At 42.9% G+C, this 18,878-nt stretch overlaps 2 protein-coding genes across 2 annotated transcripts in view; both read right to left on the reverse strand.

The window, feature by feature from the left end:
• The window catches only part of Dzip1l (DAZ interacting zinc finger protein 1 like), a 45,177-nt gene extending 43,680 nt beyond the window's left edge, over positions 1 to 1,497 (reverse strand). The window contains exon 1 of the mRNA XM_051206387.1: positions 1,335 to 1,497. The gene's annotated coding sequence lies outside the window, so the exon portion shown is untranslated. The remainder of the gene's footprint in view (positions 1 to 1,334) is intronic.
• Positions 1,498 to 11,013: 9,516 nt separating this feature from the next.
• Positions 11,014 to 17,290, reverse strand: A4gnt (alpha-1,4-N-acetylglucosaminyltransferase). The gene is made up of 2 exons (XM_051173815.1): positions 16,842 to 17,290; positions 11,014 to 11,628 (listed from the first exon to the last, which is right to left on the reverse strand). The coding sequence occupies exons 1-2, from the start codon at positions 17,250 to 17,252 to the stop codon at positions 11,014 to 11,016; spliced, it is 1,026 nt and encodes a 341-aa protein (XP_051029772.1). The 5' UTR covers positions 17,253 to 17,290.
• Between the last annotated feature and the right edge of the window lie 1,588 nt (positions 17,291 to 18,878).

Below are 18,878 nucleotides of genomic sequence, written 5' to 3' on the forward strand. Positions count from 1 at the left end.
TGCCTCAGAGAAGAGGAATAGGACTGGCAAGTCAGAAGTGCCAAAAACAAACAGAAGCCGCTTCTCATCAGAAGGAAAACTGACAGATAGACTGTACCAGTGTTTCTTGTCTATTAAAGTGCTTCCTAACAGGCCTCTCCACCTTTAGTCTGGGCCAGACCCCTCACTAGAATTCCCAGGCCTGGTGAGAGGCAAGTGGTTGGTCAGCTTTGCTGGCCACGACTGCCCCTTTCTGCAAAGCGGCCACGAGACATTCCGAACTGCCTGCCAACACTCCCCTTCTCCACCTGGTCTTCTGGGTAACACAATCAACCTTCTGACAAAAGTTCAGCTCCCAGGGCAGAACCGGCAGCGCAGCTGCACAAGAGGTTCTGCTCCCAACATGAGCCATGCATCTAAGGTCACAGCAGGGAGATTTCCCAGGAGTTTGATGCTAGTTTTCACCTGCCAGACCACATCCTGGGGAAGGACGAGGAGGTAGTAACTATCTTTCTCAGGAGACACAGCACTTACTCACAGGCAGATGGAGAAGGCAGGGTTGGAACATCTCACACTTCACTAGGCCTCATCTAATTCCTGAAGACATAGCCAGGGCAGCACAGGCCCTGGGCCCTTCAAGATCCTTTGTAAAGGCAGTCCTTCCTACCCAGGCCCTGTCCTCTGCTCCTGCCTCCCACACTCTCCCGTGTACAGTCTCCCGTGAACTTCTAATCACACCCACTTCTGATCGCTAATGCTGTGCTCCTGCTAAATTTCAGCCCGGGACCGGAAACGGAGGAACTAGAGATGCCAATGTTTTTTTTCAAAATTCATCTCGCTAGAAACCGACCCCCAATGCCTTCTCTAAGAACTCGGATGTCTCAGAACTCAGATCACTTTACTGTTTTCAAAAACTCCATTCCCAAGACCACCCTCCCGAAGAAAACGGGGGGGGGAGGGGGGTTGAGATGGGTGTCAGTCATCCTATCCTGTTCGGCGCCTCCCGGGAGCATGGAGTCCTTCGCCGGCAGGGTACCTCAAGCCAGAACAATCCGAGGCCGCTGGGATGGAGGCGCAGGGAGCAGGACTTCGTGAGGCACCCTCGGCCACGCAGCTCGGTTTCTGGCTGAGTGACCCAGCCACTAATGTTTAACCTGCGCGCGCAGAGGCCGAGTAGCTCCGCCTGGAACCACGCTCCCTCCCGGGGCTCCCGGCTGGATTCCAGGCATAGTTTTCCCGGGAGGCCTGGGTCGCCCTGGGGGGGGGGGGGGAGATCACCAGGGAAGGGGCTGGGGACTAGAGGTATGGGGGAGGTGCCACGTCCTCACTCACCCCACCCGCAGGTCCAGACTCACCCCATCTCCTGCAGTGCATCCAGAGGATGCTACCAGCCACGCGGACACTACTAGCCAAATGCCAGTATCCTGCAAGCCTCTCCACACCAGTAGCTCAGGGCCCGGGGTCTGCTGTGCCTCCCACCCCACCCACAGCAGAGGCGGAGCCTATCCCCAGCGCCCCGGAACAGCTATTTTTAGAGCTGTAGGGGATGGGGGAAAGGAGGGAATGCCTCTTTGACTCTGTTAAGAAAATCCAGCATCCAAGTTCCCAGGCCTTGATGAGCAGCAGGACTTTCTTGTCGCCCTCCCTTCATTTCCACATCTGACCCATGGCAGGAAGCAGCCACTGTCCTAAGGTAAACCAGGACAGCTGCTGCTGCCCCTTACCCTCCGCAGGCATCTCTGCAAGCCCGATGAACTGAAGGATTTTGGCCAAGGTCCCCATTAGGAGACACTTCAGAGTGTTTAGTGGCAATGATCCGGAACCCAGAAAGCTGGGGCAGGAGCTGGAGGGAATTATTTTCTCTCTCCTAATTTGGGCCCTGCTCCTTCTCATTGGGTCTCATTACTCTTCAGTTCTGGGAGGTTTTGTTGTGTCTTCGGGCTTTCCTCTCAATCACAGCCTTACTATGCCAAGCACTGCATCTTGGGACAGCAAGGACGAAAGTACTGGATATAAGTGCTGGCAAGGGTGAGGAAAAACTCAAATTTCTCTGTGATGAAAATGGTATTGCTGCTGTGGAAAACAAAATGATGACTCCGCTGAGAAGTTACTTCGGGTCCGCCATATGATCCGGCGATTATCATGTTGCGATGTCTTGAATTAGAATGACTCCCACAGGCTCATACATTTGAATACTTTGAATGTCATCAGGGAGTGGCACTATTTGAAAGAATTAGAAGGATTGGGAGGTGTGGCCTTGTTGGAGGAAGTGTGTCACTTGGGTATGGGCTCTGAAGTTTCAAAAAGCCCATGACAGACCCAGTCTCTCTTTCTGCTTGCAGATCAGGATGGCTCTCTCAACTACCATCCCCTCTGTGATGCTAATGGACTGAGCCATTACCCAAGTAAATGCAATCTTTTGTAATAGCTGCCTTAGTAATGGGACACTAGTGTTTAAAATAGCAATATCAGGCTGACAAGATGGCACAGCAGGTCTGATATCCTGAGTTGAATTCCTGTAACTCACATGGTGGAAGGAAAGAAACAACTCCTGAAACTTGTTTTCTGACATTTGGGCATTACAGACATACACGTAAAATAAAATAATAGCATTATGCACAAAGGTCGAAATATGGAAACAATCCAAGTGTCCGCTGACAGCCAGTGGAATATAATTTATCCTTAGAGAGGAAGGAAGTACCGGCATGTGTTATAACATACTATAACCTGAATCACCTTTATCTTTGTCTATTTAGAAGGCTATAATAAAAATACTACAGACTGATCAGGAACTCATTCCTCTGGCTTCTGGAAGCTAGGAAGTCTAAGATTAAGGCATGAGCAGATTCCCTTTTTGCTGAGCACCTGTTTCCTGACAGACCCGTGGAAGGGTCTAGCTATGCTCTGAAGAGTCCTCTATTAGGGCACAGAACCCAGCTGTGAGAGCTCTACTCTCATGACCCAAGCACTTCCTGGAGTCCCCATTCATAATAATGTCACTGCTGTTTGGTTAAGTGTCCCCCAGAACCCATATGGTAAAGCCTTGGTCCCTAGCATGGTACTATTGAGAGTTGGTGGGGCATTTAAGAGATAGAACCTAACTGGCAGACTTCAAGGTATTTGGTAGAGACCTTGAATGTGATAGTGAGGCCCTCCAGTTCCAGCTTTACTGCTGTGGGGTGAAAGATTTCACTCTGCTATGATGTATTACCACAAGCCTCAACAATGAGGGCAAACCACTCTGCCCCCTATTGAAATCTCCAGAACTGGGAGCCAAAATAAGCCTCCTCCTCCTTCTTATATTGAGCAAAAACTAACAGATATGCAAGTAAACAAGCTAGTCAGAAAAGGAAAGAGTTATGTGGTTCTACTTACAGGGTGTCTTAGGGTTCCTATTGCTGTGACAGTTATTGCAACACACCTTGACCACAGAAACTCTTATAAAGGAATTGGGGCTGGCCTACAGTTCAGAAGTTTGGTTCGTTGTCATCATGTCAGGAAGTGTGGCAGGGTGCAGGCAGACATGGTGCTGGAGAGGGAGCTGAGAGCTCTATATTCAGATTGGCAGGCAGCAGGAATAGAAAGTGACACTGGGTCTGGCTTGAGCGTCTAAACCCTCAAAGCCCACCCCTATTGGCACACTTCCTCCAACAAGGCCACACCTATTTCAACAAGGCCACACACACCTCCTATAGTGCCATTCCCTATGGACCCATGGGGGTCATTTTCATTCAAACTGCCACATAAGACATAATCAAAAAAAACAGTCAAATTTGTAGAGACAGAAAGTAGGAGAGTGGTTGCCAGGGTCCATAGAGATCGGGACTAAGGAGTTGCTCTTAATGAGTACAGACTTTTAGTTGGGGAATGGTGAACAACTTCCAGGCATGCTAGTGTTGGTTGCATGACAATATGAACACTTAATGTCCTGAATTTCCCACTAAAAATGGGTAAAACAGCAAACCTTATAATATATAGATGTATAGAGAGGGATCTCACCACAAATTTTTAAGTGTAAGGGGGAAAAGGCGATCAGAGACAAGGAACAAGTAATATCTATAAGTTACATCCTCTGAAAGGAAATTTTGCTCTTCCTTCCTTCTAGCTGAGAACAAAATGTCCAGGCTTTGAAATCAAGGACAAATCCATACTTCTCATTCCCAAACTCTGTAGCTCTGAGAAAGTCACTGTAACCTCTCTGACCTTCATTTTTCTTAGCTGTAAAGTAGGAAAAATAAACTCTAACTAGCAGGGTTGTAAATGAGTACCAAGTTAGCTAAATATCTCTAGGCTCTGCTCAGGGCTAGGCCATCCAGAGTGTGTATTTCTGGGCTCACACTGAGCATTCCTGGATATTGGCTTCTCAGCTGTCTTCTCGCTGTAATCCTCAAAGATTACAGAAAGTAGCTGAAGGTACCTGTGTGTGCATTTGTGTGTGTGTGATTTCCACTAGCCTCATTTTCCTCGTGAATAAATCGGTTGCCTTCCTTTGCTAAGGCAAACTTGATATGTACCCAGGTCAACCCTTAGCCAACAGCTGAAGCTTCCCCTTGAGCTGACCAAGATTCCCATACATGGAATGCTCAGGTATTTGTTTCTCTTCCCCTGGGCCTCAGTTCAACATTTAACATAGGAGAGTCTTGAGTTGAGTACATAGCATGTGCAAGATCTGTTCTTGGTGAAAAATCACAAACACTGAGCAGCTGTCTCCTGTTAACACAGCACACAATCCGGCAACACCAGTGGGGACCATAGTTAGCCTATGTTTAAGTACAGGAAAAGGATATTGGTCCTAGGTCACTGCCACCCTGAGCTGCTGGTCCATGACTGTTGACTAAAAAGAAGGGGAGTGGTTTTCAATATCTGTGGTTTCCCTTACCTCCTCAACCCAGAGCCCTACTTCCATACTTGGCCTGGCTTAGGCTTATCACAGATGTTCCCTGTCCTATGCCTCACACAGAAATCTCAGGAAACAGTAGAAAATGCCTCAGCAACCCACAAAATTGCTGTCATTATAGTAAAGAAGCCAGCACCCATCCTACTGTCTGGCATGGTAGCCAGGTTCTTTAGGGCATAGGTGCTTTGTTGAATTATCATAGCGCTAATGCCAAGATACAGAGGCATATGGTAAGAGGGATAGTTTACCCACAAATCTTGCTTGGTCCTTTCTCTTGAAAAATATGAGAATCTGGCAGTAATAGGTCTATGCACTCACATGTCTGAAGTTGGCAGGACCTGAAAAAGACTCTTCCTTGAATGGAATAGAGTCTACACTCTAGTTATCTCCCTGAAAATGTCACTCTGAAGGAAGTCTTACCCTTCTAGAGGAGACCTCTTGTCTCAGAGGAAAGGGTGTCTTCTGAAAGAACACTGGAAACAGGATTCAAAGAAGCCTAGCCAGGACCAGCTAATTGGCTGACTAGTCTGCCACTCATTGGCTGGCAGTGATAGAGATGGGATCAGGACAGACCTACCTCGGTGACTTCCTGCCTGGAACACCTGTGTTACAGGAGGAAATTCATCTTTCCCAGTTGGAGGGCAGCTCTGTAGAAATAGCATTTAATTCATTGCATGCATTTGGTCTAGAACAGAGTTCTCAACCTGTGAGTTGCAACCCTTTTGGGGATCAAACGACCCTTTCACAGGAATCACATATCAGATATCCTGCATCTCAGATACATTACAATTCTTAACAGTAGCAAAACTACAGTTATGAAGAAGCAACAAAAATAATTTTATGGTTGAGGTCACCACAACATGTATTAAAGGGTCACATCATTAGGAAGTTTGAGAACCACCGCTGTACAAAATTTCTAAAAGTGTAAACAATTTTCAATATATGTGTGACTTTAGCTCAATATGAAAGTAGCTGTGATTTTTTTAACAACAGGGCCTAGGCTGTCCCAATACTATAAATACTGATATGCCACTTAAGCAATATTCATAGTTGTAAAGAGTAACAATGTTAACAATGTTAAAAATTGGTGCACACCTTTAATCCCAGCACTCTGGAGGCAGAGGCAAGTTGGATCTCTGTGAGTTCCAGGCCAGCCTAGTCTACAGAACAAGTTCCAGGACAGCAGCTAGGGCTACACAAAGAAACCCTGTCTCAAAATTTAGAAAAAAAAAAATTAATAAAAGGTCTGGAGAGATGGCTCAGTGGTTAAGTGCCCTGGCTGTTCTTCCAGAGGACACGGGTTCAATTCCTAGCACCCATATGGCAACTCACAACTGTCTGTAACTCCAGTTCCAAGGCTACCAACATCCTCACACAAACATGCATACAAGCAAAACACCAATAAAATAAATAAATAATTTTTATTGACAAAACTGGTTTTATTTTTTTATTATTTTTTTTATTTTTTTAATTTTTTATTTTATTATTTATTTTATATAACAAAGTCCATTTAAATGAAAACAAACATTTATAGACAATATTTGGGAATTTGGGTGTTGTTCTTTCCAAACTACTTCCTGCTGGTAAGGGGCACTGTCATGGGGGATTCGAAGAAGATTCAGAAATCCTGGCTGTAGTCTGTAAGGCTGCTTTGTCCAGCTGTTTTGAATGTAGAATCACCTGGTACTCTGTTTCAGGCGGTCTGGCTTGATCAAACCACATTAGTCTGGAAGGAATCCACATCTTTTCATTTTCTGTGGAAACAAAAATAGAAATCCTTTTCCCCAGTAACTTGTCCTTCAACTTAAATTTTGGAGTCAAAGCATTTTTTTAAATAAATAAAATTTTAAAGTTACTAACAATAGAGATGTACTGTCATAGACCCCCAAATCAAGAGTCCCTGTGCCAGCATCATCAAGGAAACCACACCGACCCTGCTACTTAATTCAGAAATTATACTTAAGACCCCATCTATGAGCTGATCTTTGAGCATAGCCTGATCAGGACCTTGTGGAAAAGCTTGACAGTGCTCTTAGTTACCCCCCCCCCCCAGAACTTGATGACAAGACCCATCTGTTGAAAACAGCACACTTTAACCATAGGACACCGGGAAACAAGTGGTATTGAGCTGGAAATATCCTGCCTACTAGCTATCCTCATAGTGCCAGACTGCTGGGGGAGAAAAGCCATCAATAATCTTACCAAGCTGCAAGTTCTATGAGCTACAACAATGAACAACCTGTGAAGATGTGCCCATTGGCACAATAGTGGCATGAATGTTGTGGAGGTAGCCAACAACTTTTCAATTCAACTTAGGCTGCTTAGTGTACCTAAAGGTACACTCCAGAGGAGGGAATTCATGCCTAGCACTGCAAACTTGGTTAAGAAGAAGTAATGCCCTATTACTCTTGTTTTAATAAAGGGTCATAGTATGAAACTTTCCTTTAAATAAATACTAAATTCCTTTTTGAGTTTTTTGGGGTTTTTATGGTTTTTTTGTTGTTGGTGGTAGTGGTGGGTTTTTTGTTGTTATTTTGTTTTGTTTTGTTTGTTTATTTGTTTTTAAGATAGGGTCTTACTATGCAGCCCTAGAGGATGTGAAACTCACTATGTAGACCAGACAGGCTACCCTACAACCTCAGAGATCCACATACCTCTGCCTCCTGAGTGCTAGGATTAAAGGCCTGTACTACCATCACCCAATTTAAATACTTACCCTTATATCCATAGACTATTCATCAGATTACATTTCTTATGCAGATGGCAGTTAATACAAAGACTCAAAGCTAGACAAATATAGAAAATAAGAGACTGTTGGATGCTCATTCCTAAATGTGGCATATATATCATAACTCATTACCCCCAAGGCTCAGGAGACATCACAGAAGAAGGGATGGAAAGATGTTAGGATCCAGAGGTCAGAGAACATTACAGTGGACTGATGTCTTCTGGACATAGTGGAACCAAAGCACCCATGAGTCCACAGGAGATACACAGTTGCTGATCCAAGTCTGCATGAGGTCAACCTAGTAAACACTCCAGTGGAAGAAGGAAGGGATTTGGGAAGCCCAACCTTTATCTAAGGAGCTATTGTCACTTGGTGGATGCTGGGATAGGGAGAGTCAACCTTCTTCAGCAGTATGGCCTGTGGTGGGTTGCCCAAGTTTCAGTGGATGGTGCCCTATAATCACGTACATATAGGTAACAGCAATCCAACTCAGTGGGTAGAAAAGGAAGAGGAGGAGGAAGAAGAAGAAGACATGTTAGAGGGGAACACCACAGGGTAGATAATAATTTAAATGCATCATATTAATATGTGAAATTACCAAAGAATGTTTTTTAGATAGTAAAGTCAAAAAAGACAGACTGAAAAAGTTGCAACAAAATATAAAAAGTTGGTTACAAATCAGTAAAAGTAGAAAATACTCCAACATTAAAAAATTCTAATTCTATTACATTCTATTTCATACTGCATAGAATAAGAAAATATAAATCCAGTTAAACATGGGTAACAATCAACCTTTCCAAAAGGAACAGGGAAATTGCATTGATCTATTTTCCTTAGACCCACTATGAGTGTTTTAAATTCACTCTTTCTACTATACAAATGGCACTCCTTACATAATTTATTTTCCACACTTATTAATCAAAAACTCATTTTACTGCAAAACAAAGGACTCTCTAAACATCAAATTATCACCATTGTCTTAGAAAACCCATACAAGTACAACCCAGCATAAAGCAATACATAAGACATTGCTGTTTCTCGCTAGAAACAGTACATATATTGAGAAGTTGAAAGTATTTTCATTCAAGTCCCTTAAACTTCTGTGTTCAGGGGTGAAGAACATTCTTCAGATACAGCAATAAGAGCCAACCTGCTCCTTTCCAACCCTGCTAACAAAGGAATTCTTAGCTGTGAAATGCTGAACACCAGTGTTGACAGTCTCAGGGACACAGAGGACATCATAATGGATGGGATGGACACAGAATCTGACTGGGGAGTCACATATCAGAGAATCCAGCAGGTAATGGAATATATAACGCTGAGGCAGGACTCGGGACTTGTGAATGTTTTAGATTGGTTGGGTTCTTTACATTTAGTGTGTGCGTGCGTGCGTGCGTGCGTGCGTGCGTGCGTGTGTGTGTGTGTGTGTGTGTGTGTGTGTGTGTGTATACATGTACACCACAGCACACGCCGAGGTCAGAGGTCAGCTTGCGGGAGTTGGTTCTCTCCTTCTACCACATGGGCTCCAAGGCTCATATTTAGTCATCAGGTTTGGCAACAAGCACCTTTGCCCAGTTAGCCATCTCACCAATTGTTTAAAATAAGACTATCAGAGCCACGATTCTTGAAGAGGGAAAGTTAAGAATAAAAGACAACAGATGAATATTGAGTTTCTTAAAACATCATAATTTTGTGTTTGGAAAAAAATGTAAATGTTTCTATAAAGCAAAGAACCAATAGAAAAGTTCTAGAAAACCTTGGATGATAACTACTTACAGATGATAACTACTTCATGCTCTCTAAGAAGCAGAAGTAAGTTGATTTGTATTTGTATTGAAAAATAAAAATGACATGTGTATATGGTGTACAACATGATGCTTGGAGGAAGTCAGTTTTCAACTGAATCTATGCAGGAAGTAGCTTTAAATAGCTTGAGCTTATCATTTGCTCTTAAGCAATAGCTGGGGTAGGGTAAATGTGTGCTTAGAAAGGAACAGTGTGGGGAATGGGCTGGGGGTGGGAGGAGCCTATCCTGAGGACAAGTGGCCAGTAATTAGGAAACACGTGCTGGGACCAAGAGTGATTGGTTCACCTGCATCTTTGGTCCCTAAATTAGTGCTTGATACACAGGAAGACCAATTAATATCTACTGACTTAATGGATTAATGAACACTGCTATAGTTTACACATGGACTTATGTGTTTTAAGCTCAGTCTCCAATGTGACAATGTTGAGAGGCAGTTGGACATTTGAGAAATAGGATGCAAAGAGGTCATGGGAGGGTTCCATCACCAGAAAGAATTAATGTACTTTTGATGGGGTTCCAGTTAGTTCTTAGGAAAAGAGGAAGCCTTTACCACACACCCATGATCCCAGCCCTCTGTAGCTTAGGAAAAAGGACTGAGAGTTTGAGGCCAGCCAGGGGTACACAGCAAGACCTTCCCTGTGACTCCTCCCACAGGAGTAGGTGGCAAGGGACCTGGCTCCGACATTTGTCCTGACTCACCATGTGATCTCTTCTACATGTGTCCTATCACTGTGATGCCCTCCTCCATGAGAGCTTCATTAGAGGACAAGCAGACAGAGTCAGCTGAGTCAATATTTCAGATAAATAAATCACTTCTTTTAATATATTTTCCAGTTCCAGTATTTTGTTACAGTGGCAGAAAATGGATTAATACAGCTGTCAAAAATCAAGGACTGGGTATGATGCCACATGCCTTTAATTCTAGCACTCTGGAAGCAGAGGCAGGTAGATAGCTGTGAGTTGGATACTGTCCTGGTCTACATAGTGAGTTCCAGGAAAGCCATGACTGCATAGAGAAACCCAAAATCAAAAATCTCAAAAATCAAAACAACAACCATGTCCTTTTCATTCTGATGGGTGTTAAAATTAATCTTACATTATTTTTAAAAAATAGAACATAAACAGACCTACTAGCTACCTACCAGTCTCTCTTGAAGCTACTATCTAGCCCAGGAGATTCAAGGACACATGGTATTTGTACTTATACAGTACATGCATAAAGTCCTTATGAAATGAAATGCATTTTCTCTCCTCCTTCTGTCATCCTAGTATCTGAAATAACCAGATGATGGGCTGGAGATCCAGCAGTTCAATTGAGCATGGACTACAGACTCTGGGACAGCAAATAGAAAGATTCAAGCCTGAGCCTCCGATCTCCACTGTTAGTATACCTAGCCTAAGTTATCTGCCTTCAGACTTGCCGTTCCATGAAGGGTAAATAAACGACTATGTTTACAGCCTCTTTTCTTTGGAAGTGTGTTGTTATTACCAGAGAAAGTTAATCCTGGAGGTGTCGATTAGCATCTAGCCCCTAGAGACAGTGAGAATGTAGCAGCCCAGAAGTGTCCAGTTTGCCTCCATCAGCAATAGCCCTCGTTCCCGCTATCTGTTACCTGTACCTGGCTCCCTGGACACTGTCCCTTCTACACCTTGAATCAGAACCTTGTAAGTTTTAGGACAGTGCTTTCGGTAGAGATTTTCCACCAGGGTGTTGCTTCCTCTAACCACAGTCCTGCCTTCTTTGTTCATGTAGTTCCACAAATGCAGCGCATAAGAGTTATTGAAGCTCGGCTCTGTGTCCCACACTTGGTAGTAGCGCCTCCACTGTGGATAGGGGATAGGATAAAACCTCTGGGGGTGAAGGAAGGAAATATTCAGACACTTGAGGTCACTCAGCTCTTGGAAGTCTTGAAGTCTGCACCACACCTTTAACATCCTTGTCATCAGATGAGGCCCTTGGTTGCCCCAGATGCCTGAGTTGTAATGCTCAACGAAGTTCTCCATGCAAGCCCACAGGAAGGGGTGGTGGGGGAGGAACCCAAATACCCCATTACTAGAGTGCCGGGAACCCTCAGCTGCCAGGAAGTTCTCCTCAGGGATGGGCCTGATGGAGATGACATCGGTATCCATGTAGATGCCACCATATTTCCAGATGATAGCCAGTCGGGATGCATCTGAGCTGACATGGAGCCAGTATTTCTCAGTACTGCTGTTGACCTATGGGAACAGGAACAAATGAGCCCGCAAGCAGTAAGGGTGGCTACAAAGGACCACAACAAAGTAGATTCCCCAACATCTATTGGACTGCAAGCGGAACTTTATAAATTTCTCAATTTACCTTCACCCTCCAATTTTCCTTGAAGGAAAGAGTTTGCAGTAATTAGTATCAATGCAAAGATTTTTAGCAGCTATTGAAGATTTTTTAAAAAATGGATTTTCTTTCATTAAAGCAGTGGAAAGATAGAGGCAAAATTCCAAAATTCAACAGCAATTTCACAATGAACAGTGTGAGTCAGTCTTTTCTGTGGGTGACAATAACCACAAATTTGAAACTGTGAAGGATGTTTCTTTTTTTTTCTTTTTCTTTTTCTTTTTTTTTTTTCTTTTTCTTTTTTTTTTTTTTTTTTTGAGATGGGGTTTCTCTATGTAACTTTGTAGATTGATTTTTTTTCAAGTCCTTAAAATGTTGAAGATTGATAGTCAAAAAAAAAAAAAAAAAAGCTAGGAAACTTGAAAAAAAAATCAATACATGGGTTGAGAAATTGGGAGAAAGAAAAGAAACAGAATCTGAGACTGCATGAATACATGCCTTCGTTTGCTTGGAAGGTCCTTTAATGGGATTCGCTGAGGACCTGCTCGCTATGCACCAAGGACTGTGCAGTTGCTAAAAGCATAGCAATAACACACAAGAAAACTCACCACTGGGAGGAGATGGATGATAAACCCATGTATACTGCCCTGGGTTTATGAAGGGAATAAAAACAATATGTGAGGGGACTTTAGGGGGCGAAAGAGTGCACAACGTTACATTAGGTTCCAGCAGAAACTTGAATGCAGTAGATGGGTGGGCCGTGAAAACATCCAGGAGCAAATCCTAAATTGGAAGAGTCAGCAAGTGCAAGGGCCCCAAAGTGGGCACCTATTAGCTGAGGCTAAAGTGGAGTGGAAGGGGGGAGGGGCAGGCAACGAGAACAAAGCAGACAAAGGGAAAGACCATGTGGAATGGGATCAAGATTTTAAATTATTTGGCAGGTTGAGCAGAAGGATTGTTTGGCAGGTTGAGCAGAAGGGAGTGACGTAATCTGAATGGGGTTTCCAAGGGTCACTTTGGCGGTTATATAGACAAGAATTTGGGGCAATGGTAGGAACTGATGGAGACAGAGACAAAGAAGCAGGCTAGGAGCTTGTTGAGGTAATCCAGACTTGGACCAGGGTGATAATCTGGTGGGAATGAGAGAGACGTGACCAGGGTCCATATTCCAGATAAAAACAGGTCAGCCTTCACTGATGGGTTGGCGGGTAAGAAAGAATGACTAAATGCTAAAATGCAAGCAAAACACAAGAGGAGCCCCGAGTAATAAAAACAAATCAGTATAAATCATAGTGTTCCCCTTTGGAATGGTAAGATTTTGAATAAAAAAAAAAAAAAGTTTTTCTGAATTTAAATACATTGAGTAAAAGATTAAACAAAGACCTTTGGTTTTGAACACACACACAAAAAGAGTTGTTAAAATTCTACTGTGAAAAACAAAAGCAAGTCAACAAAATCTTTGTTTAAAAAAAAAAAAAAACACACACACACATCACAGGTGCTGAAAATCATCTCATCATTTGCAAATCCTGAAACCTCAGAAAACAGTTAATAGCTAGCACATACCATTGGTCATTCTGAGCACTTTCTAATCTGCATCAGTCCTCAAAGACCAGGTGCATGGTCATTCTACCTTTCGCATGAAAAACTGAAGGATCAAGATGCTCCATCCTTTGTCTTCAGATATTCACTCACTCAAAGGAAACTACAGTTTTGATAAAAGATCAGCGTAACTTGGGAGCCTAAGGGTTGTGACTGAACTAAGAGACATAGCACATCAAACGCCTTGGAAAAGCAAAAGAGGAACCCATCCACCTGAGTGGGGTGGGTGGGAGAAGGGGGACTGAGAGCAACGGCCATGTTGATTCCGGACATCTTCAAGAGCTACAACTACTTGTAGAGTTCATATAGCAAACCCAGTGGTCCTTAGGAAATGATGGCACAATGGAGCCTCTCTAACAGGTGCCCCCCATCCATCCCCTGTGTAGGGCCACCTGGGACAGAACATGTCATGGGCCAGTTCCCTAATGGCATCATTGTATGAGTGCTGTAGTTACATACCCCAGTATAGAACCCTACAGACCCAAATGGAATGGGCACCTAAGAGCTCTGCATCTCAGGGCCCACCTTGCTCCTAAAAATCTAACATGTAAAATCTAGGTCCATCCTAGCACAACCCAAGCTTTGCTCCAAAGGATTTTGGTTCCAAGAGATTATTTACCTATCACATTGAAAGAGAGTTCTAAATAGGACTAAAGTTTCCTTAGTTCAGAACCATAATGAGGTTCTCATAGTCTTACTGAGCGATTCATCTGTGAGAAAAAAAGATGCAGTGTGCAGCATCTCCAAAAATAACATGCTTTAATATTTCCTTTTCCAAGGAGCAAGGTGCAACTTAGATAAGAACAGTCTAGCTCAGGTATGGGAAAGGTTGTGCAGTCTTGGACATCCTTAGAGGCAGGGACAAAGCTGTCTGCTCCCTCCTTGCACCTGCCTTCCTAGCCTGTTACATACTCTGCTGCTCCTGGGACAGTGACACCTACTTTCCAGGAACCCTGCTGCTTACAACTGCCAAGACTAACATATGGACACTTAATATACTTGAATTGATCCACTTCCTCTTGGCCAGTTGCAATTTGATATTTCCGGGCTCTTATAACAGGTGGTACTTTGACATCTAAAAGTCACTGGAGCACAAAGTGATGCTGACCCAAGGAACTGTCCTCAATCCCAGCCCCTGCCAGCCTGCCTAATCTACTAGAAGTGTCCCCTCAGGGGGACAAATGTTTCCAAATGATAGCAACTAGAGTCAGACCTGCCAACCACATGCCAACACACCAGAACCCCACAAATAAGTCAGGGCAGGGGACTAGAGGGGAGGGCATTCTACTCTTTTTATGAACATGCTAAATAATACTAAATAATGACCTCAAAAATGTCAGGTCCTAATTCCTGGGAACCTATAAATCTGGGGGGAGGATGTTTGCAGTTATGATTAAGTCAAGGATATGGAGGTGAGATGGTGATCCTAGATTACACTGATGAGTCTTGAAAATATCACAGATGTCATTTAAAGAATGGGGTAGACAGAGACTATGCACACACAGAGGTAAAGGAGACTTTGAAGGAGGAAGCAAGTAGATCGATGGACTACAGGCCAAGGAACAGCTTGGCCACCAGAAGTTGTTAAGGAACAAGGAACAGTCCTACCCTACAGCCCCTGCTGTGACTGTGGCTTCCAGAGCTGAGAGCATAAATGTCTGTTGCTGTCAGTCACCACATCTGAGGTCATTTGTTAAAGGAGCCCTGGTGAACTAACACAGTGACAGATACAATAACTTCTCTTTTGCTACTTGACCTACAAAGCTTAAATATTCACTAATATTTAGTCAAGAATTTAGGTTGAACTTCATATGGCAAGCAAATGTTATGATACCAGTTTTCAAATTATTTCTATTTTTAAAAATATTTTTCTTAAGCCAGGTGGTAGTGGTACATACCTTTAATTCTAGCACTCAGGAGGCAGATCTCTGTGAGTTTGAGGCCAGCCTGGTCTACAGAGCTAGTTCCAGAACAGGTAAGGCTGTTACACAGAGAAACCCTGTCTCGAAAAAACAAACAAACAAACAAAATAATAATAATAATATTAACAATTTTCTTCACCAGGAGGTGGTGGCACATGCCTTTAATCCCAGCATTCAGAGGGCAGAGGCAGGTGGATCTCTGTGAGTTCAAGGCCAGCCTAATCTACAAAGTGAGTTCCAGGACAGACAGAGCTGTTACACAGAGAAACCCTGTCTCAAAAAAAAAAAAAAAAAGAATTTTCTTTATAAAATCAACAATTTTGAATGTCACTTCTATTTCAATCATATTCAAACATCTGTTGTAATGTTGTTTGGTTTCTTTATTGCAAGAGTTTGATTTGTCTTTGTTTTTTAGATTTTTTTCACTTTTTGAGACAAAAGTCTCAAGTAGCCCAGGCTGGTCTACAAGTCGCTATGAAGACTTTAAATTCCTGATCCTCCCTACCTCTACCTCCCAAGTAGTAGGATTATGGGTGTGTGCCCCATGAAGGCTTCCTCCCTTCTTTTTAACTCTGGAGATGGTTGCATAGTTGAAATCTTTATAATTGCATTATAGTGACAAGGAGACTTTCATTCCACCTTGTCTTATACTTCCCATAAGATGTTAGTTAAAATTTAAAAAATAAAAATAAAAAAGCTCAGTTAAGTCCTATCTAATGGAATCCTTGAGTAACTTCACTCTAAGCATTACCCAACTGTGCATCCTCCATGAGACCAACATTACACTGAAATATTATTTCCTTATTACAATATACTGCTAAGAGGAGGATTATTGGACTCCTAGGAGTTCTGGGGCTCCTTGATCATCTCTTGCTACAGCCCTGTCTCATGGAGCAGCATGCTACTGATTCTAGCTGAATTCCCGACCTACATCACTTTCATTTTAAATGTTGCTTGGTTTCCACCTCTGGTGTTGAAAATGTTTAAATTATAAGGAACAATAAGTGCTCCATGTACCTAGAAAAGATTAAAAAAAATTATTCAGTTAAAAAGAGCCTCCAAACCAGAATTTATCCCTAATGCATGAATGGGCTTTGGGAGCCCATTCCCTATGGAGGGATACTCCTTCAGCCTAGATATGTGGGGGAGGGCCTGGGTCCTGCCCCAAATGATGTCACAGACTTTGATGATCCCCCATGGGAGTGGATGGGGAGTGGGATAGGAAGTTGATGGGGGAATGGGAGGGTGGGAGGGGCAGGGAACTGGAATTAGTATGTAAAATAAGGTTGTTTTAAATTTAAATAAAAATTAATTTAAAAATTAAAAAAAAAAAAAAAAGGAAGAGCCTCCAAAATACCAAGGAGACTCAAAAAAATAAGCCTCGGTGCAAAGGAAACCAGCCCAATCACTTAACTGACATGTCTTCCATTTACTTGAATCAAAAGTCCAAGCCATTAGTCTGAGTGCTAGACTTGACTCTTTCCTGAGCCCTTGTCCTCAGTTTACCTGTCTACAGTAAGTGTGTTGGACTCATTTTCTTGCAGGTTCTGTTTCTCCCTCCCAACACAGACTCTCTCCAGGCTTTGAACACTTACTTTGGTGTACCATGAAAACAAAGGTGTGTCTTCAAACAGCTTTTTCATGTCCAAAGGGACAAAGAAAACATTGTCTATGGCCGAGAGCAGGGAGAAGGCTGGGGAGCTGACGTTTGAAGTCAGCTGTGTGGCATTGCTGAGCCATTTCATAAAGAAGATGACCGGCTGCTCTGGGTAGATTTTGGCAGCAGACTCCACAGCACAGGTGACCAGTGGAGGTGGCTCCACTCTTTCAGAAGTCTCTATGAACACGATGCTTCGTCCATTTCTCAAGAGGTCTTCTGGCCCCTGTGGAGATGTGAATAGAGGCAGGCCAGCAAAGAAGCAGTGAGACCTCAGGGTGAGCTGGTATAACAGGCCACAGGCAAACACCAGGACCAGTGACAGGGAGAGATGGAGTTCCTTCAGCATGTCCTTCAGCTCTCCAGCCTCTCTTTTAAGCAACACAGTTCATCGGAATCCACCCTGGTGATCCTAATAGAGAAGACAAGCAAGAAAATGAGTAAGCTATCGCTTATCGACTAAGATGAAAAGAGTCTCCAGTAAAATATAATCAAGTCAAGACTGACAATATTTTTAAAAATCATCTTAGATTTATATAGGAAGACAATTAATTTAATATGTATACTATTAATGCACAAATTGTCTTAACAGAAGAAAAGGAAAGCAATCATCTCACTATTATAATTCAATAGATGTCAAGAATGAGGGAAATTTTGACACACATTCATGTTTTTTTAAAAAAATTACAAGAAAACTTTATCTGATAAACAACACCTGTCAGAACAATACATAAATGATAACACATAGGTAGCATATGGATAGAAATAGATTATAATATTGATGACACTGTATAGATAAAAATACATAGCAATCAGCCTTCTTCACACAAAACATTCCAATAAAGCTTGACTATGACAAATTCCCATCATCATTTTTTGCTAGTCAATATTATTCTAGCAATTCTAACAATGTCAACGAAACAAAAGAAAAAAATCACTAATATAAATATTAGAAGAGGCCTAAGTATCACCAGTTTTCCAAACTATGACCACAGATGGAGAACATTCAAAATAAAGTGTTTAAAAAAATTAACAAAGAAAATTAACCAAAGGTCTAAACCAAAAGTTAGAGAGTTACATTCCGAACACAGTTTGCAACACTGGGGCTGTAATTCCAACCTGGATCAGTGACCACCACAGTCCAGGCTCCAGTTGTTGCCACAGTGGTCCCCTCCCTGCAGAAGGCAGCTTGAACTCAAGCTGACTCCAGGACAGCAAGGATCACAATTCCTAAAAGGCCTGTTTTTTGCCTTCCACATGACTCTTTCCGAAAACTCAAATCCAGGAGCCCAGAACTTACTTTCCGGCCAGAGACTTGCAGCTCACCAGTATTTGAGGTCTTAGAAGTGAGGACATGCTTTTCCTGTGTACATTCTAATAACTCACTGGCCAGTCTTCCAATTCAATCACACAGAGCAAAGTAAATCATTGGCAGAAGATTAAAAATAAATCTAAGAACTCCCCAGGAAGCTCCTCCCTTCACTAAGTCCTCCCCCTCTCCCTGAAAGTAGGTATATAGAGTTCACAGATGACCCACACACTTGGCAAGTCTGTTTGGGGATATATCATGGGGACTCCAAGAGGATCCTCTGGAAGGGGTGGGGGACTATATGAGAGCCTGATGCTGGCCCTATCACCCACCTGTTCAGCTTAGCTTGAATCAAACTCATGGACACAGTCTTGTGAAAGTTTCTTTACCAGACAATCTGTAAACTGACCCAGATTTCTCCTTTGCAATCATTATTAAAAGTTTTGATGAAAGAAAGGAAGGAAGGAAGGAAGGAAGGAAGCAAGGAAGGAAGGAAGGAAGGAAGACGACAGCATCAAAGCAGTAGACAAACTCCAGGAGCCCAAAGGCCCAGGGCTATACAATGAATATGGATCCCCTGGTGTCAGCTACAATGGCTGCAGGAGGGGTCTTTCTTGCCTGGATGTACCGTTGTTAGGTAGGAGCCTCCTCTTACTCTCACAAAAT

Source organism: Phodopus roborovskii, unplaced genomic scaffold (assembly GCF_943737965.1).
Source record: "Phodopus roborovskii unplaced genomic scaffold, PHOROB, whole genome shotgun sequence".
In the NCBI taxonomy this organism is placed as follows: Eukaryota; Metazoa; Chordata; class Mammalia; order Rodentia; family Cricetidae; genus Phodopus; species Phodopus roborovskii.